General features: G+C 44.3%; 3 protein-coding genes across 6 annotated transcripts in view; 2 read left to right on the top strand and 1 right to left on the bottom strand.

Annotated features, from left to right (window-relative positions):
- syt7a (synaptotagmin VIIa) overlaps positions 1-8,913 on the top strand; it is a 64,345-nt gene extending 55,432 nt beyond the window's left edge. For all 4 annotated transcript variants that reach the window (XM_047034113.1, XM_047034114.1, XM_047034116.1 and 1 more), the window contains one exon: positions 161-8,913. In XM_047034113.1, the coding sequence (XP_046890069.1) occupies positions 161-265 (105 nt within the window). In that variant the 3' untranslated portion in view covers positions 266-8,913. The remainder of the gene's footprint in view (positions 1-160) is intronic.
- A 2,989-nt stretch (positions 8,914-11,902) lies between these two features.
- On the top strand, positions 11,903-14,781 carry ppp1r32 (protein phosphatase 1, regulatory subunit 32). Its single transcript, XM_047034784.1, has 12 exons — positions 11,903-11,969; positions 12,286-12,474; positions 12,653-12,770; positions 12,887-13,031; positions 13,146-13,206; positions 13,296-13,396; positions 13,532-13,597; positions 13,825-13,911; positions 14,045-14,116; positions 14,261-14,355; positions 14,439-14,540; positions 14,639-14,781. The coding sequence occupies exons 2-12, from the start codon at positions 12,360-12,362 to the stop codon at positions 14,655-14,657; spliced, it is 981 nt and encodes a 326-aa protein (XP_046890740.1). The 5' UTR covers positions 11,903-11,969; positions 12,286-12,359; the 3' UTR covers positions 14,658-14,781.
- A 1,907-nt stretch (positions 14,782-16,688) lies between these two features.
- Positions 16,689-19,293, bottom strand: LOC124476906 (leucine-rich repeat-containing protein 10B). The gene has a single exon (XM_047034350.1). The coding sequence runs from the start codon at positions 18,241-18,243 to the stop codon at positions 17,035-17,037; it is 1,209 nt and encodes a 402-aa protein (XP_046890306.1). The 5' UTR covers positions 18,244-19,293; the 3' UTR covers positions 16,689-17,034.
- Positions 19,294-20,367: the final 1,074 nt, after the last annotated feature.

Below are 20,367 nucleotides of genomic sequence, written 5' to 3'. Positions count from 1 at the left end.
TGAAACTTTCGTTGTCTCCTCCTCTCCGCTGCCCCCCCCCCTTCTGTATCTCTTCCTCTTTGTCTCTCCCCTCTCCCCCCCCTCTCTTTATTGCCCTCACTATGTCTCATTCCCTCCCTCGACCCCTCTCTGTGTCTCCCTCTCTCCCTCCACTTCTCAGATCTACCTGTCATGGAAGAGTGGACCAGCAGAGGTGAAGCACTGGAAGGACATGATGGGACGGCCGCGTACTAACGTGGCCCAATGGCACGCCCTCAAGGCCTGATCGCCTCGCCTACTTTCCTCGACGGCCCCTCCCCCCTCTGTCTCCAATGTTAACCAGCCCCTACCACCCTCCCCGCAACCCCTGTCCTTATGCACAAGACTGACTTGCTGCCAGGCTGCGAAACACGGGTACAATTAGCCATCCGCTCTCTTAACCTTTAAACTCTATCTCCTTTCCTATCTCCTTTGTCCTTCTCCCTCTCCTCCCCTTACTCAGTTTCCTCACCTCCGGCCGGTCTTTCTTTTCAATGTCTGCCACCTTGCCAATGGTCCCCTTATTTCTGACTGTCTGTCTCTCTGTCTATCTGTCTGACTGTCTGTCCTCATGCGTTCCCCCTGTGGATGTCTGATGTTCTGTTTCTCGTCTCCTTTTTGAATCCCCTTTATGAGACCACCTGATTGAGAACTGCCATGCAGCCCTCTGCTTGTGTAAGGTGCCATTTTGGACACTACAATGATGTCCCCTGGAATAGCTCTGCATCTGAAGTATAATAATGATGGTAATGGTAATCTCATGTAATCCTGCAGTATGAATACTCCAGGTGGTGAACTGTCCTTAAACCATAGCGTCCAATCAGTAACCCCTTCTACTACAGTACCATCGATTTATGTCTAAGGACGTCCTCCAGCCCGTTTTTTAATCTGTTGGATTTATCAGTGTCATCTCTGTCTTTCTTTTGTACCATATTCTTTCCATCCTCGTTTTGAACTCTCATTTTCTGGAAAGTGGTTAAATGTTCAAGCTGAAGTTGTATAAAGCAATCAATACTGTCTGAGATGACTTACCTGAAGACAGCTTGACGACGAGAAAGGGAATTGTTGAGACTTCATATAGTGGTCTCTTTATCACTTTTCCCCTGTACTTTTTCTCTCTTTCTCTCGCACAACATTAGTGAATTACCCCTTTCTGGACCCCTTGTTGACTCTGTCCTGTGGGTAATGTGCTGTAGCTCCAACAAAAGTAGAGATTATTAAAAAAAAATGACTAACTGAACTGGGATGGCGGGAAAACAATAAACTTCCATAAACGGATCGCTCCTGATTCCCAGAAGAAACCCCTAAATGTGGAGAGAGAAAAAATAAGATAAAAATCTAAATACTATGATGTCATTTTTCATAAAAAATCAACGACTGAAGAAAATATGATCAAAATGTTCTTCCAATGACGAGAATAAGAAGCGAAAAGCAAGCTTCTTGAGCCGTGCCGCGTGTGTGTGTGTGTGTATGTTGGGGCTTTTGATTCTTTGTGCCGCCCTGTGCTCTTGGGGTCGCCCACTCTTGCTAATGGGAATGTTCTCCAGCAGGAATCCTTGAATTCCGCCTCCAGATCGGCCTTGATCTGTGTGGAGCGTGTGGAGGTGTGTTTATGCCTGTGTTTGGGTGTGTTTATGCGTGTGCATTCACAAGTTCACACCATTCAGACTGCCGCCGATATCTTCTCTTTTCTCTTTCTTATCTGCCGCTTTTGATCTCTCTTTTTACTGCCATTGTGTCCCCCTACCATGTCTCTTTACCCCCCTCCTTCCCTATGAGGGCACGGGGAGGAGGGGGGAGGGGGGTTATCTGCACTTTTTGAAAATGTAATCATTGATAATGCTAATAGTTTCACTGATGATAATAAGAACGACAATGCTGATAATAATGGTGACAAAGGGAGGAGTGTGTGAAGGGGTGAGCAGGACTGTGGGGAGGTCAGGTCTGGCTGGGGCCTGGGGCCTGGAGATGGAGGGTGAGCAGGACTGTGGGGAGGTCAGGTCTGGCTGGGGCCTGGGGCCTGGAGATGGAGGGTGAGGAGGACTGTGGGGAGGTCAGGTCTGCCTGGAGCCTGGGGCCTGGAGATGGAGGGTGAGGAGGACTGTGGGGAGGTCAGGTCTGCCTGGAGCCTGGGGCCTGGAGATGGAGGGTGAGGAGGACTGTGGGGAGGTCAGGTCTGCCTGGGGCCTGGGGCCTGGAGATGGAGGGTGAGGAGGACTGTGGGGAGGTCAGGTCTGGCTGGGGCCCGGGGCCTGGAGATGGAGGGTGAGGAGGACTGTGGGGAGGTCAGGTCTGCCTGGGGCCTGGAGGGTGAGGAGGACTGTGGGGAGGTCAGGTCTGCCTGGGGCCCGGGGCCTGGAGATGGAGGGTGAGGAGGACTGTGGGGAGGTCAGGTCTGCCTGGGGCCCGGGGCCTGGAGATGGAGGGTGAGGAGGACAAGGAGGGACACCAGGGCTCTCGACTTCCTCTCTCTGCTCCCCCTCCTTCTCCGACCTGTGTGTGTGTGTGTGAGTGTGTGGGTGTATACTAGGATCCTTAAATTGTGTTTTGGGTTGGTCAGTGTCAGCACGCAATGTGGCCGCCAACATCCCAGAGTTCTGCTACGGTATGGGGTTGTCATTTGACGATTGACTCTGTTGGTGTTGTGCCGCAGAGAGAGAGAGAGAGAGAGAGAGAGAGAGAGAGAGAGGGGGGGGGGGGGGGGGGGGAAGACGGAAGGGTGAGCTCAGTGTTTTTTTGTTGTTGAGTGAAGGAAGGCAGCGAAGCGAGGGATTGTTGTTGTGTACCGAATCTCCTCCTCCTAGTGAAAACACTAAAGTCGTGACATCAGGGTGTCATCAGAGGAGTTGCGCAGTAGCGAGACAGCAGCGGTACAGGACAGCAGGAGCACAGGTATTGCTTTGTTTACGTGTGTGAGAGAGAGCTCTGGGAGAGGTTCTAGCTCTGCAGGGGGCATTGTGTCCGTAACCTGGATACACGGAACCTACAGCCCAGCAACAACAAACTCTAACTACCTTTATGGATAACCTACTTGCAAGACAATGGATTCTGTGAACAAATAAACTACAATACCCATAACCCTGCTTTAAATATGAAATGATGACAACATATTCCCTTGTAGTCGTTTTTTTAAGTAGCACACAGATTTAGCCCCGTCCCTCTGATATGAAGATTTGTAATTGGCCACACATGACATTTAAGGGAGCTCATGCAGGAATCAACATCCTGGTCTGCCAACTCATATGCCAGCCAGACGTTTGTCTAACATGCCTCTTCTGGGGAGTTTGAGGGGTGTCAAGCTGAATCGGTGAGTTCTCCCATGCCCGTACCCAGCGGTGGAATTGGCTCTGCCGCATTGTGCTGACTGGAGGCAGGAGCGCCCGTGCCCTTTGAGTCCCGCACCACAGCAAACATCCAGGAAATATAGCGAGGACATGAGCCATAACTGTGACTCCAATGGCTGAAACGTAAACAATAGATGTTTTTTTGTTATATACTTTATATAAGTTGAAGCTTAGAAATAGGATGGATTCACCAAGTTGCCACTCAGTTAGAGTAAATAACACTGCTAAGGACATCGCTCATTTTGATCATGAGTATGTAGCTTTTTCTGCAAAGTCTTTGTTTCTGTGGTGTGCATTTCCACTTCCTCTGTGCTCAGCAAATGAGTGCTCCCCAAAAGCTTTTCTGGGCACACTGTATCCTGAAAACACCCACGGGTATAATTCATGAGTGGGTCGGACAATATTCCACTGACCTTGCTATGCGTACCCAATTACAGTTTTCCCAAATGGAAGTGTAGAGACACAGACTCTTAACATGCACAGTGTGTGTGTATGTATGTGTGTGTATGTGTGTGTCTATGTGTGGTCGTGGGTCGCATGAGTCTGGAGATGCATGCTGTAATCTGCTGAGGTTCTCCAGCACCCTTCAGAACAATTTGCCGGCTGTGGAACAGGACCCTGTGTTTTGACAACCACTGCCTGGGGTGTCACAGTGCATTCTTCTCCTATTAGGCTGTCAGGGCGGAGCGCTTCCTACCCCAGGCCTTGGGGGGTCACATTATTTTGGAGAGGTGATCTCAGCTAAAAATAATATAGAACAAGGGCACACTCTCATTACTCATTGGGGAGCAGGGGAGCTCTTGACTGGGGGTAGATAGAAGTTGCAGATGCCCAGTGGTTAAGCTACGCAACTCTGAGATTTGCATGACCGATAAAGTGACCTTCATTTAGAATGTACCACCAGAGTAATTGCCACCGGGCTCTCCTTATTAGGCTACAGCTTGTTTGCAGTTATTTTGCAGTTCTTTGGCTGCCCTAAATGACTTGTTGTTTTTCTTATTCTGTGATTATTCTCTTTATGTCAAAAGGTACGGTGACACAGTAAACAAAGACGGATGGCTTTCTTTAGCATTTTGCTGATTTCGCCCGGTCCTGTAATGTATCGTGGTGTATTCTCCGGCTAACAGCCTGACTACTGTATGTACAGTACTAGGAACTTGGACAGAAGTATAGCTGAGAGAGATAATAGTGTGGAGAGTGACAGGCCCTCCCCATAGACTCAGTTGGCGTTGACATGTTTATTCACGACGTCCCCCCCTAACTGCATCGCTGCCCTTCCTGTCCAAATAACTGAAAGATTTATTGGCAGAAGAGGTCACTCCAGTTTGCCAAAAGGATATTATTCTGGGCCTGACTTGGTAGTATGTCCTTGTCATACCCTCTGTCCTCATGTTCTGTCTTTATCTGTGACACCCCTCCTCCTGATTGGCCATCTTCAGGTGAGTGGCCATGAATCACTGCTCTGGAGAGGAGCCTGACAACCCTTCCTGGGGGGCATTATTGGATAGGAGGTGTACTGTACTTGTCTGGCGTGACGATATACTCTCAGTACACGCTGACTACGGCGGAGCAGTGTGTGTGTTGACTCCAACCTGATGTGGACCTTCTGTAGTCGTTGCTGGCTCACTGAGGTGTTTGGAAGTTTTGTCAATTGATGTGTTTTGTGTTCAGCTGGCGAGACTTGTTGACATTGAAGTGGATCTGGGTATTAACGAACCAATCAGAGGATGTGAATGAGTTTGGGCCATCTCGGTTAGACACTGCCTCCCCTTGCTCATCCGTTCAATTGTTTTAAGCATCTGGTTGAAGACAACCAATGTGACTCCTCCCAATCAGGGTTCAAGTAAGCATTATTCTGAATGATAACAAAATGATTATGAAAAACAATAACAAGTAATAATATTTTTTGTTTACATTTGACTGTTGGTCTGTGTGTGTGTATGTGTGTGTTTGGTGTCATTGTGTTGGGTTCATCTCTTTGCAAAAACAATTGTGAAAAGAAACCCCTTATTCTGTTTCCAATACTTTTTTCTGTAAATATTGTTGGTGAAAAATTATGAACATTTGTTGTGTGCCGAGTTTTCATTTGTCACTTGAAATGATGAAGAAAACATATATCCATGAAAACCCTGGTGTTGACAAAGCTGATTATACCTGCCCTTCTTGAACAAGGGCTTTTGATGTCTGCTGTACTTTTGTTGGAGGTAAAGTAAGGTGGGGGCGAGAGACCAAGGGAGGGAGTGGCATCCACCCTGCAGCCTTGCCAGAGACACAAACACCACGACCACGCCAACACCATGTTGACTGTACCTGGTGACACCCGAGTCAACAGACTGCATTACTTACTGTAAATGGCTGCTGTGTTGATCACCACTTGAGGATTTATGGCACATGACAGGGGAGCTCCCAGGGTATCTAGCTAGAAAGGAAGACAGAGTGATGGGAGACTATACCCTCCTCACGCTGCCTCGGAAGCTTGGCTCTGCTTCTCAACCCTGTCAGCTCATAGGCTGGGGGGGATTTGCTGTAATGCCATTGTGTTAGTGGGGATTGGCCCTAAATTGACACTCTAATATGATGCATTTCCTGTGGAATTTCCCCTCATTCATGGCCGCTCTAGCTCATGGTGTGCCCTGGTGGTACGCATGGAGTGGGATTAGTATAGTGGAACCAGTATGTTACAACACATAACCCTATAAAGACTATTTTAAAACAAGCAATATGAATTATTTTGAAAGTGTGGTTTGTAGGACTGGTACAACTTGGATTGTGCCACGCCTCCCACCTCCTACGTAATACATAATAAACAAGAACAGCATAAAATATGTTTCATGCCATTACCTTCCAACAGAAGCTCCCTCTTCTCTGTCTCTGCCTGCTCGCTGGGGACATAGAGTGGAAGTCCCAGTTTATCAGTTCCAACATGTCCCAGTGCTTGTTTACCAGTCCTGTTTTGAACCCAGATTTGTACCCGAAGAAGTGAAGAGCAGCACTTCAGTCATTTGAGCTGCATACACGTGCGTCTGCAGTTTTTTTCTTCCCAGTGTAGTGACAACCGGTGAACATGAGAGAGTTTATCAATGTAAGTCCGCTTGGAGACACTGCTGGTCCAGACTAGAACACACACACTATGACCCACACAGCAGCTCCCCCCTGCGCTATCCTAAAGGAAGGTCAGTGGAGGCAGCCCCTCCCCCTTTCCGTAATCTCAATTTTGTGAGCGAGTCCAAGTACACACGAACACGCACAATGACAAAATAACTTTGTTGTCATTATTATTATAAAATCTGTAGTGGGTTATGGTAAGGTTTCAGGGAGAATAACATCAGCAAAATAATGAATTAGAAAGAACATTATGAAGACATGTACCATTGCTACATAGAGGGAGGTGGTATCATCCAATTAACATTTAATTAATGAATTCAACTTCAAGTGTGTTCCTTCAAGCATTTGGGATGTAAAACATAACACTCCTTTCTCTGCCCTTTCTCTCTCTTACCCTGACCCACCTTCTGAACAAAGAGTGCTCTAACTTTCAACACAATTGTGATGTGAACAATCTGATTTCATGTATTTATTTATGTATTTTTGCCAACTTTGTATAGTGTATAAATATCTATAAATATATGAAAATGACAGTACTGTATAGATTTTAGCTGCCTGGTAAAGGTTAATAGTATATACTTGGTAGACTAAAAGAAAAAAAGCGTATAAAGCCGTTCAAAACCCAGTTATTGAGAATATACGTTCTGTATAGTCTGGTGCCACCGGTTCTTTTGCAATTCTATTTTTAGTTGTTGTTTTTTTTTTGTATCATCCAGTGGCAACCAAAGTGTGTGTTATTTCTTGTTTTTGTTGGTTTGTTGTTTTTTCTTGACAAGACACAGTAAGGTTCTGGCAGCCAGGAGAGTGCATCGGAACGCAGAATGGAACCCTGTGGCGTTGTTACTGTGGAGGTCTGTCTGTCTGTTGATCTGTCTGTCCATGGTAGTGCTAGTGCTCGTTACAGCTGCTTGTACCTCACCCTTAGTTCTCACTAGTGCTAGTCCTGTCATGTGATGCAACAAATGTTAATACGTGGGTTCACTGTGTGCTGAAGCTGACAGATGCTCTCTCTCACTCTCTGTCCTCCTCCTGTCCGTCCTACTCCTGTATAATCCCACCCAGTTCAGTATAGATTTACACCTTGTACGTCTCACTGGTCATTTGTTCTCCCACTGAACTGTAACTAAACATATATTGCAGTAGTCCTAGCTCATTATTGACTAATCCATGCTTTCTCATCTGTGTTTGACCCCATACATCCTTTGACACTTCCTTGTTGCCTCCCTTCCTCATCCATAGCCTGGGATTAGAACCCTATCCATTATGATTCGCAGCACACAATGAGGGCCCACGCATTCTCTGACAACATGCGCCAGAGAATGATTAAGTATATGGAACTATTTACACTGGGAAAAAGTTGAACTTAACATCACAGCAGGTACGTTGTCCAACCTGGTGCCCCCGCCCCAGTGTTTGTCTTACCCATATAGGACCCATATACCCATATAGGACCCAGCCCAAAGCTCTTCATTACGATTCTTCTCCACTCTATTCCCTCCCAGGAGAAAGGCAGCTGTCAGCGCTATGTGCATACACAGTAAAAGTGGCCACAACAAGATGGCAAGTGACCATTTTTGACTCAAAATGTCGTGGCGCCCCACGATCATTCCCTCATCATCTTCTCATAACATAACCGTAGCCTTAATGATTGGCCCAATTATGTCAAAACACTTCAGAGTGGGACCTGTATTTGCAATTAAATATCACCCTCCTCTTTCAAATTGCTTACACTGAGCTGTGGTGTGTTGCTTGGTTGTGCTGTACATATCAGTGTAGTGGTTTGTCCTTGTCTGTGTGGTAGGATTAGTATTGGGTTCTTGCTGGGCTGGCCCCATAGACTTCCTCCCCCCTTCTTCGTCTCCACATTTTCAACAAACAACAAACTTCAAACATTCCATTCAGTAACGAGAACCATGTAGAGGCGTTTGGGCTTTACACAGATGGGGGAGGAAGCTGGACCACAGCCATACATCGCCACGGTGATGATAATGAACACACCTTGTTGTGTTCATCCCCGTTCCCTTCTGTCATCCTTATGACAGGCAAACTCAGAGGAGCCGTAGACACGCCTCTCTGGTCCTCTGACCCCGCCCTTGCCCTGACCTCATTGGCCCCGCAAGGCCACTGTGTCACCTGGTTTGGAGGGTCAGGGGTGAGGTAGGGGTGCGAGAGCCCTGGGAAAGGAGGATGCAGAGAGGCCTGTCCCCATGGCGACATCCTTCGACAGGAAGGGGGTGTGGGAAAACATCTTGAGGTCAAGCCCGGTAGCACTTTGGTTTTGCGTTCCATGTTTTAGAGCCTCTCCTGTTTTTTTGGCCGAGCGGACTGTGATCTTACTAGTTGATTTCCCTGTCCACCTACACCCATCTGTGTGATTGGGTGAGCTGTGCGGGTGGAGCCATGGAGCTGAGCTCTGATTTTGTTCCATATTAAAGAATCATTTTTACTACTACTCTCACAGAGTCATTCATTTGGTTTGTGTGTAAGCTTCTCAAATACTTACGACATGAATTTATATCATCGACTTGTCAGCTCTCATTTGTTGTCAGCTAAAGAGTGCAATTTCCAAGGCTCACTGCCTTAATCTTCAGTGCAATCTTGCACCAATAATTTATCTGTGGCAGAAGACTTGTGGCCTATAATACCCCTTCCAGTGAGCTGGCAAATGAATCAGACTGTTTAACATATTCAAATGGGATTCACATGCACAGCCAATACAAAGATAAATACAGATATAAATAGACAGAATGGAATACATTTTCACATTTAGCATTGTTTATATGGCATTTTGCAATCATTTCAGTAACTGTCTGTATGTTCATTGTTTTAATCCATTAAGCATCCATTATGATATTCTTTTTTTTTTTACTGATTCAGCGTGACATTCTCATCCTGTCTGGACATGGAATAATGCACATGAAATTTTACACTGAAGACCTAGGTTACACCTTCATTTTAGCTTGAACATTCCCTCTTTAGTATGGCATGCACAAAGCAAATTGAAAGCCAAAAGGGGAAAAGATGACTCTGCAATTTACTCCAAGCTGTCTGTGCATGATTTGCCTATTAACTACAGGAGCAACGAGGGGAAGCTTCAACATGATAAGTCTCCGAATAGGCAGGAGAACTGAACGCACCCCGGGGACCCACTGCTGCTGTAAAGAAAGGCCACTTTACCCAGATCACTCTCTTTACGTTTCCCTAAATGTTAATTCTCCGGTGTTCAGAAAGATGAGGTACCAGAAAGCCTATTAAAGTGACAGAAAAACCTGATGGTTTTTGTGCCCAGAGTCAGAGTGTGTGAACGGCCCATGTCTCGAGGGCTGGAGCGGTCACCCGACTGGCTGGCAGACGGAGAGACACCCAGCCAAACTCCCGCCGACCGGGGCGAGGGTGTTGTCCTTCTCTGAACTACAACAGACGGCTGCAGGCAAGCCAAGCCCATCACTCGACGGGAGACCCTTGCTTGCATCACGTCAGGCTATTTTTAGGAGCGCTCTGCCCACCTTTTTCATCTCATACACTTTGTCGCATCCTTCTGTCAAACCTTGTAGGTGTTAATGAGCGCATAATAGCAAGTATAAATATGACCACAGGGTTTACGTGGAACAATCCCTGGTCTGTCACAAATCCATCAACTGCCCATTCTGAGTTAGACTATGATGTAAGTCACAGTGGCGCACATCAAAAATATTCAGACAGATTCATGTCTGAATCTATAATATTGACATTGAAAACGCTGGGAACCTTTGTCAATCTCAATAATCCAAACACTTCCATTCCAGTGATATGAAAGACATAATACGCATATCCAAGTATTAATATATCTAAAACGATATTCGGTCTCTAGCACACCAGGGAAGAGAAAGCAAGGATGTCTTCTTTTATTGTAAGGCACTGTTCAGTAGAGATTGGCACTGATGACTTGCAGTGCTGGGGGACTGATGGGGAAAAGCAAAGAGAAAAGGATGTGACAGAGGCGGAGTGTCACAGTGAATCCGAGGGATAGAGTGGTATGAGAGAAAGAAGTGATGAGAATCGACTCTACATGTGTGGACATGTCCACCGTAGGCTATGGCTGAGCAAATGATGTTTATTTCCCATTAATCATTCAGGTGGTCACCTAAAAAGATATCCCTTATGTTCAATTCAGTGACATAGGATAAAGAGAATTTGACTTTGTGTTGTGTCCCTCTTTGCATTTTGTCTTAACATAATAAATGCTTGACTTAAGACTTGTATTTTGTATGAATTCTGTTTTTTTGAAGATTTCCACCTGCTGTTAATGATTTATTCTCTCCATTGTTAATCTTATTTAAGCCCTTCTGTGTAGATCAAACATAGGATTGTTTGTGAAAAGGGTTTTGTACCGTAGTTCCTGGCCTCAATGGCCTTCAGGCAAGGTCTGTTTGTGGTCTGGGTGGGTGAGTAAGTGGGTGGGGGCGGGGTCTAGTGTTGCTCTCCTATAGTCAGGCAATGAGGCTTTTCTCCAGAACATTCTCTCTGGCTCAGAAGAGGCCGATGTTGCCTCTCATCAATCTCAGAAAAACCTAAATATGCCATTTTCCATAGAGAGGAAAAAGGGTAAAAAAAAACTCCCTTGATTTCCAAACAAGCAGGAATGAAACATACCGGTATAGGCCTTAAATAAATTATTCGATCCCAAATCAGTTTTTCTATAATTGTGGGACTGTTTATGGTGATTGTTGTTCATCAGCAAATGAATAATAATTACACTTGTTTGATTTGTGATTCTTCTGCTATAACTGCAAATGCAGTAGCACAATGAGGTTTAATCAAATTGTTAATTTAAATTAAATAGGTAAGGTGGGTAATGAGTGGACCAAGCTTGTTAAATGCATCTGTGGTAATATACTGCCATCTAGTGGTCATGATTAACCTACAACGTGTTTGTGAGCACACGGTGGGAGTCTAACGATATTTGATGTCATAAAATAGTATCCATAGCCATAGTGACCTAAGTAGCAGAGGAATAGTGTCGCTCACATTATTGTTCCCCATTGTTCTGTCTATCAACGTCGTTACTTTAATACACCTACAGTTTTATTGTTTGTAAATGTTTTCTTGCTGTTTGTTGTTGCTTTCTTTGTTATGTTGCTGTTTCCATATTGTCTTGGTAATATGTTGGTTACAAACTGGTGAACAGAGCTTAATTTTAAGGGACGTGATTGATTGATTGATGTGATTGAATTATGACATTTTTACATTACAGGTTTATTAATCATTTATTTCCTTACTTCCTATAATGAAAAAGAAAAGGTCATCTTTTATTTCAAGTTACCTTGAAGTGCAGTAGCAGTAAATATAAGTTATTTGGTGCAAGCAGTGGGCACGTTCATGACCCTCACTTGTGACCTCATCTTGGTCGCATGCCCTCAAGTAAAATCTCCGTGGCAACAGTATCACTGAAAAACTTCGTGCCAGAAGCCCAAGCTGTATAGATGAGCATGGTGAGCATGTCTCTACCGACTTTAAAGCCAGGTAAGGCGGATGATGAGTGCTTATTCCGACAGCATGATAGGCTCAGGGTGCATGGCTAAATGCACATTTTTATTTTATTTAAAAAATATTACATTCATTTATCGATTACAAGAAAATCTAGCATCGTGACACAGCTAGTCTAATGCCTTTAAGCTATATTGGCCACTGTACAAAGTCGCAAAGTCTTCATAAAAATAGCTAGCTCTAGCCTTTAGCTACAATTATTCACGATGCCCGTTGGTTGTTTAGAGTGTTTGCATTCGTCAATATGTTATAAGACATGTTCAGTTTACTGCTGCTCTCATCTTATTTACAGCACAACCCTAGTTCCTAGGGCTTTAAACCATCCATCACTGTTGTTAGAGGTGGTTTCCATCACACCAGTCACAGATGGGTGGCCAGGTGGAGATAGCCAGACTTTCTCTAGGAGGAACTGGGAGCCCAAGGGGCAGACTGACCAATAACTCACTCAACCTTTACTGCACTTCTTATAAGGACTCCTATGGTGAGGAAATAGCTTGACTGCAATGACTTGTGTTACAATAATACCGGTTTTGTAGCTATCTATAGTCACAAATGGATACTCTTATTATTATTATGCTTTCACTAAGCTCCATCAAAGCAAAGCTAGTTAAGCTAAGCTAAGAATAAAGTATACTTTCTTCATGGTGTGCCACAAACAGACAAGGAAGGATTTGTCCCAACTTTGGGATGTAGCCATGGAACGGGCTATTCTGCTAATCTAAGACCAGCTGTTTCCTACAACCCCAGTCTGGACCACACCGACAACCCTCAGCTTGGGTAAGACAGGGTCAGGGCTGTGTGTGTGTGTAGGAGAGAACTTCTGGAAATAACTGATTATCATCTATATTGAATGTATCAACACGATATTTTAATAGTATGTTTTCATTTTACAGGCGTTCTCTGTTGAACAGTTTTCAATCACAGACCAAGCGTCATTTCAAGCCTTTCATTGGCCTTACTGGGTGTGAGGCTGTCCCCTGCCCCAGTGGCAAAGTAAGAGAGAGTGGCTACTTGCAGCACATGACTCATCCAAAACAGGTACATCAAAAGAGAGAGAACAAGCAGGAAAAAGATTGAATGGTTGGAGAAAAAAAAAAAGTTCAAAACACATTCCTAATTGGCTGTGCTTTTTTTTCTAAAATGTTGTCCCAGAATGCATTTCTGCAGACAGAATATGAGAAGTGCTTTGTGCCTCATCGTCCTCAACGATCAGGTACACTGAAGGGTACACTGTGTTTTAAACCTTGAGTCAGGATCTTTTGTGGCAATGTGTAAATGACTCATTTGCAATCCCCGCGTCAGTTTCACAGAAACACCTGATAGTGGGTTTCAAGGAGGAGAGTGGCTTCACCGAGGCAGTCGATCTTCAGTTAAACACGTTTCTACCTCACAACTGCTATATGGTTCGTAGTGGGCTTAAATTGAAATGTTTGTGTCAGTTAATGAAATCATCCAGACAGAATTTAGGTTTGTGGTCAGAAAAAAGCATAGCCAAGTATGACCTCGCCCTGTTGTCATTATACTAGCTTTTCTAACAGGATGATCCTCGCAAGACCAAACAGTCTGTGATGAAAACCGACTTCGTGCCGATAACCTTTCTTCAGGTCGGCATCTCATTTCCTCCAATGTCCTTCTTATCAACCTTTATCTTAGAGGATATTTTTTCACACTCACAACTGCATTGTTGTAGTATACACAGGATATATATATATATATATATATATATGTATATATATATATATATATATATGTGTGTTTGTCTCAATGAAGGTTAAGGTCATTGGTCAGCCTCTAAAGGTTTATATCATCTGTGTCCTTGAACATGCCCCAGGGCTCTGATGCATTACCCAGGCTGATCAAACGAGCCCAGAGAGAAACAGCCTTCACCCGAGACACCCTGGATCCCTTGGCCTGTCCAGTGTGTACAGCAGTCAGCTCTCCGTCCCCGATCACACTGCTTCCTGAACTTGTCTACTTGTCGCTGGTAATTGGAATTACAGAGAAAATATAAGATGTAAGAGAACTTCTTGTGTCCCTCACTTTGCAATCAGGCCTCCCTGCTACCGTCGTCACGGACTCCGAAGGCAAGTTCACCAACTCAGATGAAGTCCTTTGGGACTAAGGTAGGAAGGGTTTACGCAGCCTCCATGTAAATGTTTGGGAGAAGCAGCAGTTTCTCTTGCGGCCACAATATTAATCATTCAAAATATGCTTTTCAGTGGCTAGTCAGAATTCTGAAACATTGAATTATATTATTTTGTTTACAGGAGCCAACCGGGTTTCTCCTTAACCCTCCCAACTTAACAACGTTGCCACTCACTCTGCGTGATTCTTCACGTTTCCTAACTCACTACCAGAGCAAGTGAGTTTTTGTTCAAAGTCTGTTTCTTTTTCCATGCAGTTGGTTGAAGTAAGGAATTTATATTATAGCTATATATTTCCCAGGTTTTGTGACGTTTCTGCGTTAAGAAATCAGAGGACTGGCTGGATGACAGGAGGCATACAAAAGCGTAGAAGCGATGGCTATACAGGGCGAGACACTGACAGGTGGTTGTGCGTTAATGCTCACACACATTCGATCTTTCATTTAATCCACTCAGTCCTATTTATGTTTTCCTTGATCTAATATTACATCTGTTTTACAGGTTCAACCTTTGGGGATAGAGACACATCAGACCAAAAAGTAAAGAAATTCATATCAGGCCGCCATTTTAGTTTGTATCATCAACGGCCTATTGAAGATATCCATACTTACGTGTTCTCAATAAAAATAATCTGTTCTCCTTCTGTCACATTATACCGCCCATTCTGTTCTGAATTTTGAAGTCATGTATGTATAAGTAAAAAGAGAAAATAGGCACTTTTTTTTTTTTTACACCTCGAATGCAACTTGAGACCTACTTTAAGATCGGATTAGTATTGTTACTAATCAGATCTTAAGATCTCAAGTAACAAAATAACATTTATAAAGCATTTGTTATCGAGCAACTGTATGCTTTCTTGTAACTCTTGAGATGGTGAATTTTTGGTGGTTTATTTCTGTCAGCTGACTGTCAGACCATTCTTTTCAGTGGACCGTGTGGCAGGTCAGGTCCGAGTGTGAGGCAGTCATGAAAGAAATGAAATGCTGTCGTTTCTACGGGCGTTACGTCCTTGACCTACGGAGAATGAAAGTGTAAACTAACGAGCAAAATAATTATATTCAGACAGAGTTGCAGCATAGATTCTCGTACTTGTTTGGTATTCGTCAAAGTGTTTGGCCTCCCAGTCACAGCTATGGAATGAAGAGCAGAATGCCAACCCTGTTTAGTTTCGTGCTTTAGTAGCATCATAGCATGTGTCAAGTTCTACAAGTTGACATGGCATTGATCTCATTCTTAAACAGTGCACTCGTTTTTTTTTGTATCTGCTGAAGTAAAACAAACTGAGTCCAACTGTGTCAAAACACAAGAAACATAAAACCTAACTCAAGGCCTGCACAGCTTCGTTTCCAGTCAACTGGTGATGGATGATAGATCATTTGTTTAATGAGTTTCTGCAGTGCCTTTCTAGACATGAAGGAAGGACCACGAGGATAACTTATCCTGATTGAAAGATAAGTAAACAAGACAGAAATCTGAGAGGACCCTGATAAATGAATAGGGAGTGTAGGTTTCATAAAATAGTAAACATTTCCATTATGAGCAGATAAAGACTTGTTGTCAAATGAGGACAGACAATTCAGACAATTGTCCTCAGACAATTGTCCTCAGACAATAGTCCTCAGACAATTGTTGTCTGAGGACAGACACAGACTAGACGCTCCTGAGATGACTGCCTCGGCTGTCTCACATTACTCATTAATATTTCATCTATTGGATAAATAGTTTACACTTCCAATGAGATGTGAGACACTGAAGACTGAAATAAGGGAACAGCAGGACACAATGACACTTCATAGATATGAATACACAGAGGCCGAGAACAAGGTGTAATATGGGACTGAGAGGTTGAACTAGAGAGATGTGTGAGTGCTTGAGGGAAACGATTATGACATAGTAGTCGAAAAAGGTACTGACACAACTGAGGTCGGATGAGATTCTAGCTGACATAAGAGTTCTCACGCTCCTTGGCTTTACCTCCAAAAGGTATTTAAGTGACATTCCAACTTGTGTTATAAGCCTGTCCATTGACTTGCCTTTTATGGTCTGTTCCATCCCCCTACTTCTTTCTCACTGTCTTGGCACTGACATGCTAAGAGGCCTGCTTACACTCCACGCTGACAAGAGAAATAGGTTGACTGTTTATGGTGTAATGATAATTTACAAATGATGGCAAAACATGCTCCAGTACAACAATCACAGGGAGTGTGGAAATTATACCAATGTTACACTTACATTCCTTAACATATTCATATACTTAAACAAGTGATGAGAAATATAGAAATCCCTACATTGTGATTTCTACCACTTTAAAACATTTTAAATTATGTATTTTTCCCTTTTTATAGCAGAATTGTTAAAGGTGTCATGCCTTCGTCGAGCAGACAAATGATTGACGCACACCTGGTAAACTCAATTACTGTTTAATGAGGCAAGATTAAGTTTCTTGTGCACACATCATGGAATTGACAAAGCAGTATCACATTGCAGTGAATGCATACTCTTTGTCCTCTTTTCAAAACACACACGTGCACACACACAGACACACACATGCAGTCACACACACACAGTCACACACATGCAGTCACACACACAGACACAGTCACACACACCTACAGAGTCATCTGAAACTGGATCTGACATGCCAGTTTGCATCTGATTGAAATGGCAAAGATGTCCAGTTAAGAAAATTCTTCACAGATCAGTTAAAGATGTCAAATAAATTAGTAATCCCAGTTTTCATGCACCCATTCTGGCTCTAAAATATTTTTTCTAGATAGTGTATTGCAATTGCGTACCCCAAACCAACAGTCTCATTTGATAATTACTGTTCCTGTATACTCTGTTCTCTGGGAGGAGGGGTAGATCATATAGGGGTGAAAGGTTTTGGAGGGGAGGAGTCACTGCTGCACCCGCCTCTCTCGATGTTGTAGCTCCTCCTCATACTCATACTCATAGTCCATCTCACCTCTTTCATATTCCAGCCCTCCTCCTTCAAATTCAAAGCCCTCCCCCTCGTATATGAGCTCCTCCCTTTCATATTCCAAGCCATCCTCGTCATATTCGAGTTCATTGCCGTCGTAGTCCGTTGACGGCTTTTCAAAATCCCCTTCGTCGTCCTTCCTCTCCGAGTCCCCTTCTTCCTCTCGTCCAACCGCTACCAGTAAGTCATCAGCAGTACGACTAGGGGCCGAGCAGCTATTCTTCAGGATGCCATGAATCACTGGCTCCTCCTCCCCTGCCAAGGCCAGCTCCTCCGCCTCTTTTGCTTCAGCTAGCGCCTGTTCCTTCCAGTATTCCCGGTCCTGCATGGCCTCTTCCGCCCCCTCCCCTACCAGGACCACCTCCTCGCGCACCCTGGGAGGGCCCTCCACTGGGTTGTGGTCGTAGGAGAACAGGCGAAGGGCAGGGAGGCGCTTCAAGCTGGGGAACTCTGTGATCTTATTCTTATCCAAGTCTAATATCTCCAGGCCCTCCATGCGCAGCAGAACTCGGGGGAATTCGTCAAAGCGGTTCCCATACAGCCATAACCCCCTTAAAGCCTCCATGCGCCACAGGTCTGAAGGTAGCGTACGTAACCGATTGTCCCCCATCTGAAGAGAGCGGAGATGGGGCAGGTCAAAAAGCTGGCGAGGGAAGCGCTGGAAGTAGTTGCTCTCCATCCACAAGCAGCGTAACCTCTGGAGGTTGCGCAACTCTGGGGGGAGGCTGATCAGCCGGTTGCTGCCCAGGTAGAGGCGTGTGAGGTTACTCAGCTGACAGACAGCCAGCGGCACATCCTCCATCTTGTTGAAGTCCAGGGCTAGGATCCTCAAACCCTTCAGCTGGGTAATGCTGTCGGGTAAAGTGCGAAGCCTGTTGCCGCAGACATACAGTTTCTCCAGGTGCTCTAGTCCACACACACGTAAGGGTAAGCGACGGAATTTACGGTAGCTCAGGTCCAACACAGGGTCTCCACTGGTCAACAACTCCTCCACTCCAAGGGGCAGCTCCACCTCCTCCTCTTCCTCCTCCTTCTTCTTCTTCTTCCTCTCGGTTATGTGGACTGTCTCGCCGTCCGTCTCCTCCTTCTCTTCCTCCTCCTCTTCCTTTCTGGAGGAGTTCCCCATGGTGTGACCTGCCAGCTCCTCACTCCAGGGTGAGTCAGGATGGGGTCAGGTGATGAGGCAGTGCCTGTGGCTGCTCAGCCCTGAGTTGGCAGGCTTGGATCTGGAGCAGAAACCCTGTCACAGGACTAACGGCACTGGAGTGCATGGTGGTTCCAGAGTGCCTATCACTCTCAGAACAGCCGTGGAGCCATAACAAGTCTTCTCAGCACCCACATTTGAGCTATTTAAAATGTTTTAAATTCACATTTGTTTTTATTTTACTTCTGACTGCCATATGTTCATTGGAAATTGATGACAATCTCAATTAGAATTGATGACAACCTGAGTAATAGTTTAAGTAATGTCGATAATTAGTAGTAGTAATAGTAATAATAATAGTAGTTGTAGTAATAAGAAGAAGAATAAATAAAATAGAGATCGATTTTGATATCAAAAACGGTCTGTTGATGTGTGTCTGGAAGCCATCCGCTACTGTCACCGGCAGAAGGTAATGCTTCCGAAGCTCTGATAAAAACTTCGAACTTCGCGCATCCTATTTTTATCTGGCTCGCGTTTGTTTCTTACCCGATACAACTTTAGGATATGTTTGTCAGTTATCCTTACAAAACAGAAGACTGTAGCAGACCCAAAATGTAGTTTAGTTTTTCCGATGTAGTTTTTCCACGCCACTGTGTCACCTGTTCCGTAGGCTCAAGACGATCTAACCAAAAAGGCGACGGATGTTCTGCGCATCCAGCTGACAGTTCTCCTCTGTGTCTGTCGAGGACGGCGCGCAGGCTACGCAGCTCAGTGACCTGGCCAGCGGCAAAGTGAAACAGTAAAGAGAAGTCCACTTTTGTAGCGTAGGCAGTAGTGGCGCTCTGGTGACGCTGTTACGCACTATCTCGTTCAGTTGATAATATTTATTTCTCGGTTTCCTATAGTCTCTGCTCTCTCAAGTAAGTCGTTTTCATTTTCCGGTAAACTGTCCGTCACTGTCCACTCTTCGCTGATGGGCAAACGAGAGGTTTCACCTCTTCGCGGTCGTACATTTGCGTAGGCTACAATGTTGCCTAGGACTGTACCCCTTCCCTAGCAACCGGAACAGGGACATTTTCAGACACGTAAATCACATGATACAGGGAGAGAGAGGGAAAGTGGGGGCCGAGGAGAATTGGATGCCCCTGAGATGAGATCTACAGTAGCTACTGTAGGAAAGGGCATCAACCACATAGTTTAATTACTAAATATATTTTGGGGCCTATATAGAGTATTTACAAGAAATGTTGCATAGTCACTATTTAATATATTAAAAGATTGCCTGTTTAGCCTATGCGATAACTACAGTAGGGTAAAGCCTATACGTCAATTTATCTCAAATATAAGGGCAATATCATTTTATACAACAGAGTGGCAGTGTTGCAGTAGGCAATAGGACAAATGAGGTAAAGACAGTAGACATTGACTCGACTGGTTAGTTTTGGCAACAGTTTTGTTTAAATAGGCAATCGTAGCCTGTTTAAATCGAATTTGATTGCAGTCTTTAAAGCATATGGAGCTACGAATTGTGATATATGCCTTTCAAAACCACAGAGAGTTAGACTATGGATGTCCTCGAAGATAACAGGAGAATGGGATCTGATTCACAACAGATAAGGCTTTAAATCCACCTGCAGGGGATATTTGTTTTTATTATGAATCACAAAATTATTTAGGGGCATAAATATTCTCATAATTGTCCATTTATTAACAACAATTATAGTTGCTTGCTATGTGCTATAACTTTCAGCTTACCAGCTCTGCTGTAAGATGGGATGTAATAACTCCACATAAAGATGGGAAAACCACTGATAAACAATTGTGATGACAAATGTTCAATGCATTTCATTCCTAAGTCCCTCACCACTTATGCTGCAAAATGAGTTAGGTAATGCGGATAAGCCCAAATTCTTTGAACAAGCAGTTCAGGATACAAAAAAAGAAAGTGATTTGACAAAAACGAGGTGTCTACCTGGTGATTCAGATGTTCTATGTATTGAGACTAGCATATTCATAATACTTGGTTGTAAGCAATGACAGCCTTGTAAGACGTCTTCCATAAGGTTGATGGTGACGTTTTAAGTTTTAAAGACACAAGTTTTCTTT

This window comes from Hypomesus transpacificus, chromosome 14 (genome assembly GCF_021917145.1).
Source record: "Hypomesus transpacificus isolate Combined female chromosome 14, fHypTra1, whole genome shotgun sequence".
NCBI classification, from domain to species: Eukaryota; Metazoa; Chordata; class Actinopteri; order Osmeriformes; family Osmeridae; genus Hypomesus; species Hypomesus transpacificus.
Note: the sequence above shows the minus strand (reverse complement) of the source record. Positions and strands in the feature narration are given on the sequence as shown.